Raw genomic sequence first — 13,881 nt, forward strand, 5'->3', positions numbered from 1 at the left:
CCAGATATATTCTATGTAGCCCACTGTATATTAACTGTATATTTTACATTAAATGCTAGTCGTTAGACGTCAAAATAAACGCTTCGTTTGAAGCGTATAAAGGCACGTATTTCATAAGATACATAAATCTGTATTAAAGCCTGACCAGGTATATATGATCACGCGCCATGTTGCGGAATTTCACTGGAACTAATTTTTTCATACTATACTGAACTGTCACCCTATACATGAGAATAACAGCGCCCTCTTGACAATTATCATATATTTCTGGTCAGGCTTTACATCAAACAGCTACAGAGAGACTTGTGCCTTGCAAGTACCTGCAGCTGACGCTACAATAAAACTTATCTACATAAAGATCGAGACTCAAACCCGCTAACTCCCTTCAGGCAAATAAATAAATCTGAATATGCCGTGATAAAAATGGAACTTAAAACAAATGCGACACTGTTTCATTCCTATATTAACACTATAGCATGTTTCAGTTCGTGACAATTGTCACGTCGGTATAATTTTGCGTTTTGGACCCATACATTTTATTGAAATGCCAGTTGTCCCAGGCACCTCAGGAACTAAAATAGGATATATTGTATACATATAATATAAGAATTCTCAAAAACAAACTTAATTAGGGCCACTTGCACCACCCCTTAACCCGAGGTTAAGCGGTCAAACCGTTAACTCAGTGTCAAATTGTACTGGTAACCATGCTAACTCCAGGTTTAACCAGTTAACCCTTGAGTTAGTGGAATGGTGCAACTAAGGCTTATAACGAGTCGATTCAGTAAATAAGTTTATCTCACATAATACATGTTTTGGGTATTGTAGGTAGGTAATCGTGACGAAACGATAATGAAATTAATGAACCTATAAGCCGGTGATTAATTTTAACAGATATACGTAAACCAATGCCAGTATCTGCTAATACGTTTGATTGAAGTATGATAGTAGTACCTACGCGTCATAGATTCGGCGAGTACCTACTTACCCGTAGGTAAACAAGCAGCACTAAAAAGCGTACTATTTACTAATTAATTACGGAAAATTTTGCCATCAGGGCTGATTTTTATTTTGTTATCGATTATTTTTGCGTCGGATTCGATAAAAGTTGATCGATAGATAAAACTCTCTACTCCCTCCCCACTCCCCAAAAATATAAGCCCTCTATACAATATAAGCGCAATTTATTTATTTATTTATTAATTTATGTTTCGTATTTATTCCGCCCAGAATAAAAAGCTCTTCAAGCCAGCCAAATTTTATCCAAATCTAACGATAACAAAACAAAAATCGGCCCAGCAAGTATACATACAGATGTAGTGCATAATTGTTTTCCTTCGTATTTTCTCGGAAAAGTTCGTATTTGTTACTCCAGTCAACCTTAGTACATTTTGTACCGTATGACTGAAATAGTTCCTACGTTTCCTTGAAAATACGATAGAAAATAATTATGTACTACATCTGTACACAGTGTCGCTTTCAATAGGTGTGGAACAAACGAAGACCATTTCGTGGTTGGTCCCATAGTAAAAGTTGCTCAGTATAATTCCAAAACCACTCTGACAACGGAAATGTACTTATTTTTTAGCCAGCCTGTATAGATTACGTGATTCATATGTAGTCGCCACACGGGTTTGTTATGCCATTTAGGGTTCTTAGCATAGGAGATTCTATAGCGTAAGTATTGAACAACCAATTTAGCTAGGAGCCTAAATGGCGCAACAATCGCGGAGCGTGAAGGTACTACGTACATTGTAATTGATTAATTATTTTGATAAGTTAAGCAGGAAATTAAACTGTCTCATGTAGATTAAAAATTAATCCGACAAGATTAGGTTTTTAAATTATTTTCTACTAATTACCTAACACAAACATGTTTTGTGCAAAAATATCAGTTTGTTATTATCAAAAATTGCAAATACGGTGTGTCAATCAGGTAAATTAATCTGTGATCTTATCAATTTTTTAGATTGTAGTCTAATACTTGGTTTATCCGTACAACGTAACCAATGGACCGTGGCGTGTTTGGCAAGATGGACGTAGATCTGGAATACCGAATAAATATGTTATTACTTTAAGGCGGTTCCCTGAGCCAGAAGGCGAAAAATCTCCTTATATGATCATGTTTTTCTAAAAGGCGTTGATATTCGTAGACGTGAAAAAAATATATGTAAATCTTGACTATATTAACTTTAATATGATAGCTTCCGATATATGAATTATGACACTTAGCTAGATACAATTAATTCCCAAAGTAACCTCTAACTCGGACTTTTAATCCAACTTTACTCGGTTATTTATTATGTAATACTATAAACAAAAAAAGAAGAAAAAACAATCTTAACTTAAATAGTAATTTCATAGCTTTCGAATTTCGATATTGTAAGGTAACGTTTTTAAAATAAATAAAAATCGACAAAATTCGATCAAAATTGACCCTTAGCGCGCATGATCTTTCCCGTTCTTTCTTGCGAAATGTGACAGTGACAGCGGCGAACCGATGGAACGGCCTTAAAATAATCGCAGGCCTCACCACCAGCAACATCACCAGTTGACGTATTCCTGCACCACTATAATCGGGAGGATATTAAATTTTTCTTTCGCTTCCTTCATTTTCACAACATTCCTCATACACGCTCGCTCATTTCTTCAATTGTATGATTATACTTTGCTGAACATAATTGTGACTTTCAGGTAAAAATGGTCAGTTGGGTGTTACGTAACTTTAGGTAGTGGCGAGGGGGGAAACACGAAAACGTTACGGCGCGTTACAGGGGGGAGGGGGAGTGGGGGCGGGGTTTCTAAAATTTGCGTTACGTATTATTTGATGACCTTGATTAGGCCTATAAGCGCCGTTGTACCGTTGTTGTTTTTTTAACGTATGTCCCTGGTTATGTATTTTTATCCGGGAAGACACGCTGTGGGAAAATTACGGCAAGGATACTAGTAAACATAAAAAGTCTGTTAATAGAAACAGGTCGCATTTGTATTCTACATATGTATCTGTCATAACTAAATTTAAAGCATAAAGACCGCTACGATAGTTTTACGCAAGTATACTACCAGAGTCCGAGTGCTAGGAGTAGAATTTTACTTTGCTACCTGTACACTAGATGACGCTGTTGCCAAAGCGGGACGGGCGTTTACCGGTGTGGGAGCGAGATGACTGCTGTTTGCGTGAGCAGGACATCATTTCGACCATCCGCTTGTGCCGCCGCTGCCTCAGCCTTCGCGAGTCGTGTGACATGTACACTCAACGTCGTGTTGGAGTGGGACAGGTGACCACTGGCGAAGGAGCGAACGAGATAGCAGATCACTGGCGGTCGACGGTTCGTTTAAGCCACTGCGTGAAGTGTCACAGCTGCCTAAGCCTCGAGTCATGTTACTTGTACACTCGTGTTGAATAGGAGCGAGACAGCAGATCACTGGTGTGGGAGCGAGCGAGACGCCAGATCACTGCCGGTCGACGGTCCGTTTGAGCCACTGCGTGAAGTGGCGCAGCTGCCAAACGGCACGGGCGCTTTCTTCTCGTAGACGTGCGTTGTGACGGCGTAAGCGACGGACCTGTTACAATAAATTAAATCAGTATCTAATATCTTATGTCTCATCTTATAAATACCTCTAGGTCTTTTATTAGGATTATTTTGCCGAGAGATTTTATGATTTGTAAATATTTGTTAAAATAAAGGGTCATAAGTCATAAGACAGAAGCGTAGGAGAGCTACTGATAAAAAAATTGGAGCCAAATACAACCATCAAAGTACAAACTTAAATAAATAAATATCAGGGGACATCTTACAGTTACACAGATCAACCTAGCCCCAAACTAAGCAAAGATTGTACTATGGTTCCTAGGTGACGATATACATACATCACCATTCATACCTACTCCCATCAATTTATATCATCGGGGGATGGACTAGATTCTAGACCATCGGCTGGCAACGCCTTTGTCGTTGAGTGAGTGAGTTATGTTTTGTGCATGTTGCTAATAACGTAAGTATAAATAGGTAACGCTTTTCTGGATAAAAGTCAGTATCTACGCAATAGTTGTGTTGTTTAGTTGCTGCCCTACTTCCCGCTCCACATGGCGATCCTGCCACACTCGTATTAAAGCTAGCGTACCTCCTCCTCCAGCTGCTGCGCGTGTCTCGTGGCGGCGGCGCGCTCGGCCTCCAGCGCGGCCGCGCGCGCCGCGAGCCCGCACGCGCACGGCGCCAGGGGGGAGGCCGACGGGGGCGGGGGCGAGGGCAAGGGCGGGGGCGGCACAGCGTCCGATGTCTGCACAACATTACAACTTTAGCTCCAACAATGAAGGAGGCTAGTATCGAGACCACCTACGCTTACGTCTAATGCCTCCTCTACTACTATCGGCGATTATCGTTGTTAGTATCATCGTGCAAGCATCCACATGATCGCCAGTACAACGCGACCACCCGGCGATTCCCTTTGATGCGTGCTCAAAAAACCGACAACTCACGGGTCGCAGGTGATCATTGGCGATGACTGACGGGGACTGCCGAGTAAACCCTCTACACTGTCGTGCCCGCTAGTCCTCGTCTATCATCGCCGTTAGTGTAGAGGAGCCATAAAGTAAACTTAATAAACGCATTAAAAAAAGGTTGTTCTTTTCGTGTGCGAGCGTCTTTAGACGAGAGCTAAAATGGTTGTGGTCTCTACTCCCATGTGTCTCCCGCCGCGGTCAATAGGGTATTTGACTGTATTTTAAATAAATTATTTCACACCATGCATGAAATAAATAAATAAATAAAATAAATAAAAAAGCCTTTATTTCTTACAGAATTAATTAATTATACAGTTTCTAAAAGTAGTCTTGTTAGTAATATCATGAAAAAAGATTGTAGCTATTTTAGTGTTAGTAAACTATGAGATAACAAAAAAAAAAAAAAAAAAAAAAAAAAAAAAAAAAAAAAAAAAAAAAAAAAAAAAAAAAAAAAAAAAAAAATATATTAGAATATTATTATTTGATTCTTTTCCCGTGAGTTATTCTGCAAGAACCCCTCTGCAGGTAAAGGCCTCCTCCAAGGTGAACCAATCGTCTCTGGATTTTGCAGTTTGCATCCAGCTTGGACCCGCTGTATGTTTGATTTCATCCTCCCACCGATTTCTGGGTCTCCCTTGCTTTCGTTTGCCTGGTGGTCCCCTCCATGCGGTCACACTTTTCGTCCATCTCTGGTCTTCAAGGCGCGCGACGTGTCCAGCCCACTTCCATTTAAGCGCTAAAGCATATGCCAAGCCATCTGTTGCTTTGGTGATGTTTCTTATTTTTGTGTGGCGTATTCTCTCTATTCGTTTTATATTTAACATACTGCGCTCCATTCCGCGCTGGCACGTAGTAATTTTATTTCGCAGATTCTTATTAAACTTCCAAGTCTGACAAGCATAGGTCAGGCATGGTATGAGGCAAGTATTCATTACCTTAGTCTTCAGATTGATTGGCAAGTTGCTCTTAAATATTTCTTTTAAGCTCCAGTATTTATTCCATGTTAGCTGTGCTCTGCGTTCCACCTCTTGGTAATTGCTTGAAATGTCGAAGCTAATTTGTTTACCGAGATAAATATATTTATCAGTATATTTAAGAGGTTCGTCGTCAGCATATATTGGTAACTTAGTGCTGTTAGACATTAACATAGTTTTGGAGAGGTTCATTTCCAGGCCAGCGAGTTTACTAGCGCAATTTAAAGACTCTACCATATACTGTAGTTCAGTTGCTTTTTCTGATATCAGCATGAAATAAAGCACCAATTAATTATTAGAAAAACATGGATAGCGTTATTTTTAAACACAAATTCTGTTTAATGAATTGGATAGATATATAAGAAGTAGGTGAGTTGACCGTGACGTGACTGTGTAATGTTTCATATAAATTCCATATTAGCAAATCATTTTGCCAGTTCTAAAACTGATTTGACTAGTATTGGGCGGGGATCGCCTGTCGCCGCCGTGATCACGTAGGACGGCAAAAAAATTACAGCTCAATAAAACAACAAGCTCAAGACTAAAAATTCTGAAGGTCAAGCTGCAAAAGCCATACACCGTATTTTATCACTATACGCCCGTATATGCAGTAAATCACCCTTATGCTCAGACTAGTTTCTAGTTTGTAGTATGCACTTATTTCGTTTCGTCTAATGTAATAAACCCTAATATTAAGTACTTACTGGTAGTTCAGACCAAGAGTCATGTGTCGGTTCACTTGGAAGAGGTTCTAGAGTAGGATCAGGGTTGTCTATGGATGGATATTGATGTTCTTCGCAAATCTGAAACAAGATTAAAGGTGTCATATATTATGCTAATGCTGAAAAAAACCGGCCAAGTCGGACTCGCCCACCGAGCGTTCCGCGTCAAACATGGGCGCCGGAAGCACTCGTACCGTGGCCTTTGGGTTAGTCGTATAAGGCTACGCGCGCACTGCGGTGCACCGAGTTGCGGTGCGTTTTTAAAAACGCAAAGGAAAAAAAAACCGTGTGTCCAGTACGCGCACAGCGGTGACATATCCGCACGTTTTGCCATTCTAGTCCCAACTCAAGTTAAGAACGGACGTTGAAAATGGACTACTACGCTAGGCGACGACATGACCGCGCAGCACCGTGTCTCGAGAACAACTGCCTCTCTGGATGGCTGCCGGCCGGTGTCCGCACGAATTTTATTCCGCAGTGCGCGGATTTATTCAATAGTCCATAGGATGCAGAAAATTCGTGCGGCGCCGCACCGCAACCAATCTGCAGCAAACCACAGATTTTAATCCGCATACAGATTATTTCCCGCAATGCGCGCACTTCAAGGAGGTTGCATACTTCACAGATTTTGCGGAAAAAACGCACGGCAGAAATCCGCAGTGCGCGCGTAGCCTTAATTTGCTATTTAGTCACTGGCGGTCAAAAGTGTAAGTGTTTACCTGCAGCATGGCGCGGGTGGCGGTGTGCACCAGCGTGGCCCAGTCGAGCGCGGCCGCGTCGGGCAGCGGCAGCGGGCCGGGTGCGGGCGCGGGTGCGAGTGCGGGTGCGAGTGCGAGCGCGGATGCGAGTGCGGGTGCGAGCGCGGGCGCGGCGACCGGCGTGGCCGGCGGCGGCGGCGCGCTATCACCGTCGCCGCCGAGCTCGGCGTCCATCAGCCGCATTAGCTCGTCCTGTCCGACATTGTAAACAAACTCATATTAATAATAGTCCTGCGGTCTCGATTGTTGTCGTTGGATGCAATGAAATAATGGGGTTGGCCGGACGAAGTATTTAGCAGATAGCGCCAGCATAGCTTGCCCTGTCAATCCCCTGAATTGTGTCAATTTTTTTTTCTTTAATGGAATTTTATGCCTTGGATGCCAGCCCTTTAAGCCAAATCTCATACAAAAAGGGGCGAGCGTTGATGCTGCCATCTATGCAAACCTTTGACAGTAACTTAACCTAACCCAACCCCATTGATTAATAAGAAATGAAAATGTTGAACCATACCAAAATTGTTCTGACATCCAGGTGCATTTTGATCTTAATGACAGATTATTTATTTATTTATTTATTTTCGGAGAACCAACAGCTATCAATTATACAATAGTTATATAAGTAAATAACAAAAAGCCAATTATAGGTTCCCACCAATAGCAACAAGTTAACACATAATTGGTGGTTAGCACTAAAATTTTACAACATATTCAACTAATACTAATTTCAAAATGTGAATACCTACTTATCAAATACCCACAATTCAATACTCTTAATATACTGAGCTAAGAAAAACAAACTTATTAATAAAATACATCAATCGATACAGTGATATTATTATGAATATGCTATCGCATACGACTCGCTCACTTAGGTAATTTGTTTGCCAGAATCCATCTTATAGTTGTGATGTTACTATTAAAAACGTCAATATTATGAATTAGATTTGGATTAGTTATGAATCTATTTCATAATCTGTTATTATAAAATCAAAATACGCCTAATCCATTTATCTTCTTTAACTCCCGATTTTCTCACTGTGCCCCAATAAAAAAAACACCCACATGCTTTTCCTTTACATTTGCTTTAGTGCAGTCAGATAAAAAGCATCAATACATTTGTATGCATGTAAACTGACCGTGAGGCTGCCGTGCGCGGAGGCGCGCTTGTTGCGCGCGTGGCGCGGCGACGCGTCGTGCGAGCGTCGCCGCACGCTCTCCGTCGTCGGCGACGACTGCGGCGAGCGACGCGCGCTGCGACCCGATCCACCTACGAACATTCACTAGGTTATGCTTACTCTAAAAACATTACATTTGAAACTCTCATTGAATCAAAAGCAGTAAAAGCAGAATTATGTTTATGGTTTAATATTTTTCCAGCACGTTTTTTTCTTACTAGACGATTGTTGCAACGAGTTTAGATGAGGTCTCCATCACCTCGTGAGTCGTGAATACGGTTCGGAGTACTGACCAGTGTCGACCGTCCGTACTCGTAGGCGCTAAGCCGCGGCCGGAACACTGCGTGTCGCACGAGGCACCATCCGCGGGGAGCTGATAAGAAAACTTCGCACACATCCCCGCTTGCCTTTCGTCGTTGACCGAAACCGGTACAGTGCATGGTTCTGTTACGGTACTGACCGGTGCCGTATCCGGAGCTGTCGGACCGCGGCGGCGAGTGCCCGCGCTCGTAGGCGCGGCGGCCGCGGCCGGGGCGCTGCGCGTCGCCGCGTGCGGGCGCGGCCGGCTCCTCGCCGGGCCTACTGTCTGCGGTACTGACCGGTGCCGTATCCGGAGCTGTCGGACCGCGGCGGCGAGTGCCCGCGCTCGTAGGCGCGGCGGCCGCGGCCGGGGCGCTGCGCGTCGCCGCGTGCGGGCGCGGCCGGCTCCTCGCCGGGCCTACTGTCTGCGGTACTGACCGGTGCCGTATCCGGAGCTGTCGGACCGCGGCGGCGAGTGCCCGCGCTCGTAGGCGCGGCGGCCGCGGCCGGGGCGCTGCGCGTCGCCGCGTGCGGGCGCGGCCGGGGCGCTGCGCGTCGCCGCGTGCGGGCGCGGCCGGCTCCTCGCCGGGCCTACTGTCTGCGGTACTGACCGGTGCCGTATCCGGAGCTGTCGGACCGCGGCGGCGAGTGCCCGCGCTCGTAGGCGCGGCGGCCGCGGCCGGGGCGCTGCGCGTCGCCGCGTGCGGGCGCGGCCGGCTCCTCGCCGGGCCTACTGTCTGCGGTACTGACCGGTGCCGTATCCGGAGCTGTCGGACCGCGGCGGCGAGTGCCCGCGCTCGTAGGCGCGGCGGCCGCGGCCGGGGCGCTGCGCGTCGCCGCGTGCGGGCGCGGCCGGCTCCTCGCCGGGCCTACTGTCTGCGGTACTGACCGGTGCCGTATCCGGAGCTGTCGGACCGCGGCGGCGAGTGCCCGCGCTCGTAGGCGCGGCGGCCGCGGCCGGGGCGCTGCGCGTCGCCGCGTGCGGGCGCGGCCGGCTCCTCGCCGGGCCTACTGTCTGCGGTACTGACCGGTGCCGTATCCGGAGCTGTCGGACCGCGGCGGCGAGTGCCCGCGCTCGTAGGCGCGGCGGCCGCGGCCGGGGCGCTGCGCGTCGCCGCGTGCGGGCGCGGCCGGCTCCTCGCCGGGCCTACTGTCTGCGGTACTGACCGGTGCCGTATCCGGAGCTGTCGGACCGCGGCGGCGAGTGCCCGCGCTCGTAGGCGCGGCGGCCGCGGCCGGGGCGCTGCGCGTCGCCGCGTGCGGGCGCGGCCGGCTCCTCGCCGGGCCTACTGTCTGCGGTACTGACCGGTGCCGTATCCGGAGCTGTCGGACCGCGGCGGCGAGTGCCCGCGCTCGTAGGCGCGGCGGCCGCGGCCGGGGCGCTGCGCGTCGCCGCGTGCGGGCGCGGCCGGCTCCTCGCCGGGCCTACTGTCTGCGGTACTGACCGGTGCCGTATCCGGAGCTGTCGGACCGCGGCGGCGAGTGCCCGCGCTCGTAGGCGCGGCGGCCGCGGCCGGGGCGCTGCGCGTCGCCGCGTGCGGGCGCGGCCGGCTCCTCGCCGGGCCTACTGTCTGCGGTACTGACCGGTGCCGTATCCGGAGCTGTCGGACCGCGGCGGCGAGTGCCCGCGCTCGTAGGCGCGGCGGCCGCGGCCGGGGCGCTGCGCGTCGCCGCGTGCGGGCGCGGCCGGCTCCTCGCCGGGCCTACTGTCTGCGGTACTGACCGGTGCCGTATCCGGAGCTGTCGGACCGCGGCGGCGAGTGCCCGCGCTCGTAGGCGCGGCGGCCGCGGCCGGGGCGCTGCGCGTCGCCGCGTGCGGGCGCGGCCGGCTCCTCGCCGGGCCTACTGTCTGCGGTACTGACCGGTGCCGTATCCGGAGCTGTCGGACCGCGGCGGCGAGTGCCCGCGCTCGTAGGCGCGGCGGCCGCGGCCGGGGCGCTGCGCGTCGCCGCGTGCGGGCGCGGCCGGCTCCTCGCCGGGACTCTCGCAGAGGCACTTGTAGCTGGACGCGTTCGTTGTTGTCACCTACACGACAATGAATTAGTTTCACTCTCTCATTAAGCAAAATGGACCATATTGGAGAGAAGGAATACAATCCTAAGTAAAGTAAAATAAATGAAAACGGTGCCTATGCGAATGTTGGGCCTGTTTGATTAAGAAAGAAGAAAGAAAGAAAGAAAATACATTTATTTGACGCTACAATATAGTACATAAAAAAGAAAGGTATGCAGACAAAAAAACATTTGGACGCTAAAAAGGATCCCCACTCAGCATAATGCCGCGGCAAACCGTGGCGCTGGTTTTCTGTGGGGACCTGACTTAATCTAAAAATATAATTACAGGGAGACCTTTATCGTTGTGTCAATTAGTGTTTATTGTTGTGTTAGGGAGTTCGATTTCGGGTCATTCAGTGTAGGGGTTGTATAAATAAATGTCAGGGGACATCTTACACAGATAATCAATATAGCTATATAGCAATCAAGCAATAGCTTGTACTATGGCTGCTAGGCGACGATATACATACTTATATAGATAAATACATACTTATATACATAGAAAACACCCGTGACTCAGTGTACACCACGGCGGCGCGGCACACCTCCATCAGCGCGCCTTGTCTAGCCCGGGACTGCAGGACTCCCTCCTGCTCGCACTCACCGTGACGGGGTCGGAGGTCTTGAGCAGGTCGACGAGCTGCTCGTGATGCAGCGCCACCACGGCGGCGCGGCACACCTCCAGCAGGCGAGCGCCACGTTTTACGCCCGCTTTGTCCGCCGTACTGCCGCTCTCCACCGCTATTATGAGACCGTCCGGTTGTACGTGGAACCCTGCAAACAAAAAAAAAATTTGAATGAAAGCCGAAGGCGTTTCTAGGGGTGAAGTGTGGTGCGAGACACGCGGCGATAGTGTACCATCGCCCAGACTGTTATCTGACCTAAACTTCTAAGGTCTGGGATACCGCCGTTTAGCCAAAATATTTTTCGCCAAATTTCACTTCCCAACAAACTTATGGCATCAGTTTCATTTCCCAAATGAAATTTTAGCAAGTTTTTTACTTCGCAACCATTTCATTTCCCAACCCCATACTTGCGAAATGAAAATGACGTACTAGGTTGGGTTAGTTTAGGTTGGATTATGAAAATTTGCGAAATGAAATTTTGCCAAATGATAATTTGCGTAAAATAGTTTGGGAAGTAATACTTTGGGAAACGATTTTTGGCAATACATTAGTAAACCCTAAGGTCTACATACCCAGCTGTGCGGCGGCTCCCCTGGCGAGGGTCCGCTCGGGCAGCAGCTCGGCGTGCGGCGGCGCCACGCCGGCCAGGCGGCGCAGCAGGGCGGGACAAGAGCGCAGGCGCACTGACTCGCCGCGGTGGTAGAATATGTTAGTACATACCCAGCTGTGCGGCGGCTCCCCTGGCGAGGGTCCGCTCGGGCAGCAGCTCGGCGTGCGGCGGCGCCACGCCGGCCAGGCGGCGCAGCAGGGCGGGACAAGAGCGCAGGCGCACTGACTCGCCGCGGTGGTAGAATATGTTAGTACATACCCAGCTGTGCGGCGGCTCCCCTGGCGAGGGTCCGCTCGGGCAGCAGCTCGGCGTGCGGCGGCGCCACGCCGGCCAGGCGGCGCAGCAGGGCGGGACAAGAGCGCAGGCGCACTGACTCGCCGCGGTGGTAGAATATGTTAGTACATACCCAGCTGTGCGGCGGCTCCCCTGGCGAGGGTCCGCTCGGGCAGCAGCTCGGCGTGCGGCGGCGCCACGCCGGCCAGGCGGCGCAGCAGGGCGGGACAAGAGCGCAGGCGCACTGACTCGCCGCGGTGGTAGAATATGTTAGTACATACCCAGCTGTGCGGCGGCTCCCCTGGCGAGGGTCCGCTCGGGCAGCAGCTCGGCGTGCGGCGGCGCCACGCCGGCCAGGCGGCGCAGCAGGGCGGGACAAGAGCGCAGGCGCACTGACTCGCCGCGGTGGTAGAATATGTTAGTACATACCCAGCTGTGCGGCGGCTCCCCTGGCGAGGGTCCGCTCGGGCAGCAGCTCGGCGTGCGGCGGCGCCACGCCGGCCAGGCGGCGCAGCAGGGCGGGACAAGAGCGCAGGCGCACTGACTCGCCGCGGTGGTAGAATATGTTAGTACATACCCAGCTGTGCGGCGGCTCCCCTGGCGAGGGTCCGCTCGGGCAGCAGCTCGGCGTGCGGCGGCGCCACGCCGGCCAGGCGGCGCAGCAGGGCGGGACAAGAGCGCAGGCGCACTGACTCGCCGCGGTGGTAGAATATGTTAGTACATACCCAGCTGTGCGGCGGCTCCCCTGGCGAGGGTCCGCTCGGGCAGCAGCTCGGCGTGCGGCGGCGCCACGCCGGCCAGGCGGCGCAGCAGGGCGGGACAAGAGCGCAGGCGCACTGACTCGCCGCGGTGGTAGAATATGTTAGTACATACCCAGCTGTGCGGCGGCTCCCCTGGCGAGGGTCCGCTCGGGCAGCAGCTCGGCGTGCGGCGGCGCCACGCCGGCCAGGCGGCGCAGCAGGGCGGGACAAGAGCGCAGGCGCACTGACTCGCCGCGGTGGTAGAATATGTTAGTACATACCCAGCTGTGCGGCGGCTCCCCTGGCGAGGGTCCGCTCGGGCAGCAGCTCGGCGTGCGGCGGCGCCACGCCGGCCAGGCGGCGCAGCAGGGCGGGACAAGAGCGCAGGCGCACTGACTCGCCGCGGTGGTAGAATATGTTAGTACATACCCAGCTGTGCGGCGGCTCCCCTGGCGAGGGTCCGCTCGGGCAGCAGCTCGGCGTGCGGCGGCGCCACGCCGGCCAGGCGGCGCAGCAGGGCGGGACAAGAGCGCAGGCGCACTGACTCGCCGCGGTGGTAGAATATGTTAGTACATACCCAGCTGTGCGGCGGCTCCCCTGGCGAGGGTCCGCTCGGGCAGCAGCTCGGCGTGCGGCGGCGCCACGCCGGCCAGGCGGCGCAGCAGGGCGGGACAAGAGCGCAGGCGCACTGACTCGCCGCGGTGGTAGAATATGTTAGTACATACCCAGCTGTGCGGCGGCTCCCCTGGCGAGGGTCCGCTCGGGCAGCAGCTCGGCGTGCGGCGGCGCCACGCCGGCCAGGCGGCGCAGCAGGGCGGGACAAGAGCGCAGGCGCACTGACTCGCCGCGGTGGTAGAATATGTTAGTACATACCCAGCTGTGCGGCGGCTCCCCTGGCGAGGGTCCGCTCGGGCAGCAGCTCGGCGTGCGGCGGCGCCACGCCGGCCAGGCGGCGCAGCAGGGCGGGACAAGAGCGCAGGCGCACTGACTCGCCGCGGTGGTAGAATATGTTAGTACATACCCAGCTGTGCGGCGGCTCCCCTGGCGAGGGTCCGCTCGGGCAGCAGCTCGGCGTGCGGCGGCGCCACGCCGGCCAGGCGGCGCAGCAGGGCGGGACAAGAGCGCAGGCGCACTGACTCGCCGCG

The 13,881-nt window shown here is 51.9% G+C and overlaps 2 protein-coding genes across 2 annotated transcripts in view; one reads left to right on the top strand and one right to left on the bottom strand.

Annotated features, from left to right (window-relative positions):
• Positions 1–13,881, top strand: part of LOC134744246 (electron transfer flavoprotein regulatory factor 1) — a 225,484-nt gene that overhangs the window by 160,143 nt on the left and 51,460 nt on the right. The gene's annotated exons all lie outside the window — the stretch shown is intronic.
• LOC134744280 (signal-induced proliferation-associated 1-like protein 1) overlaps positions 1,229–13,881 on the bottom strand; it is a 28,507-nt gene continuing 15,854 nt past the window's right edge. The window contains exons 9-16 of the mRNA XM_063678037.1: positions 11,092–11,261; positions 10,296–10,458; positions 8,095–8,225; positions 7,105–7,150; positions 6,920–7,011; positions 6,183–6,281; positions 4,126–4,281; positions 1,229–3,564 (exon numbers count right to left, since the gene is read on the bottom strand). Coding sequence (XP_063534107.1) covers positions 3,454–3,564; positions 4,126–4,281; positions 6,183–6,281; positions 6,920–7,011; positions 7,105–7,150; positions 8,095–8,225; positions 10,296–10,458; positions 11,092–11,261 — 968 coding nt within the window. The 3' untranslated portion in view covers positions 1,229–3,453. The remainder of the gene's footprint in view (positions 3,565–4,125; positions 4,282–6,182; positions 6,282–6,919; positions 7,012–7,104; positions 7,151–8,094; positions 8,226–10,295; positions 10,459–11,091; positions 11,262–13,881) is intronic.

Source organism: Cydia strobilella, chromosome 1, assembly GCF_947568885.1.
Source record: "Cydia strobilella chromosome 1, ilCydStro3.1, whole genome shotgun sequence".
Taxonomy (NCBI): Eukaryota; Metazoa; Arthropoda; class Insecta; order Lepidoptera; family Tortricidae; genus Cydia; species Cydia strobilella.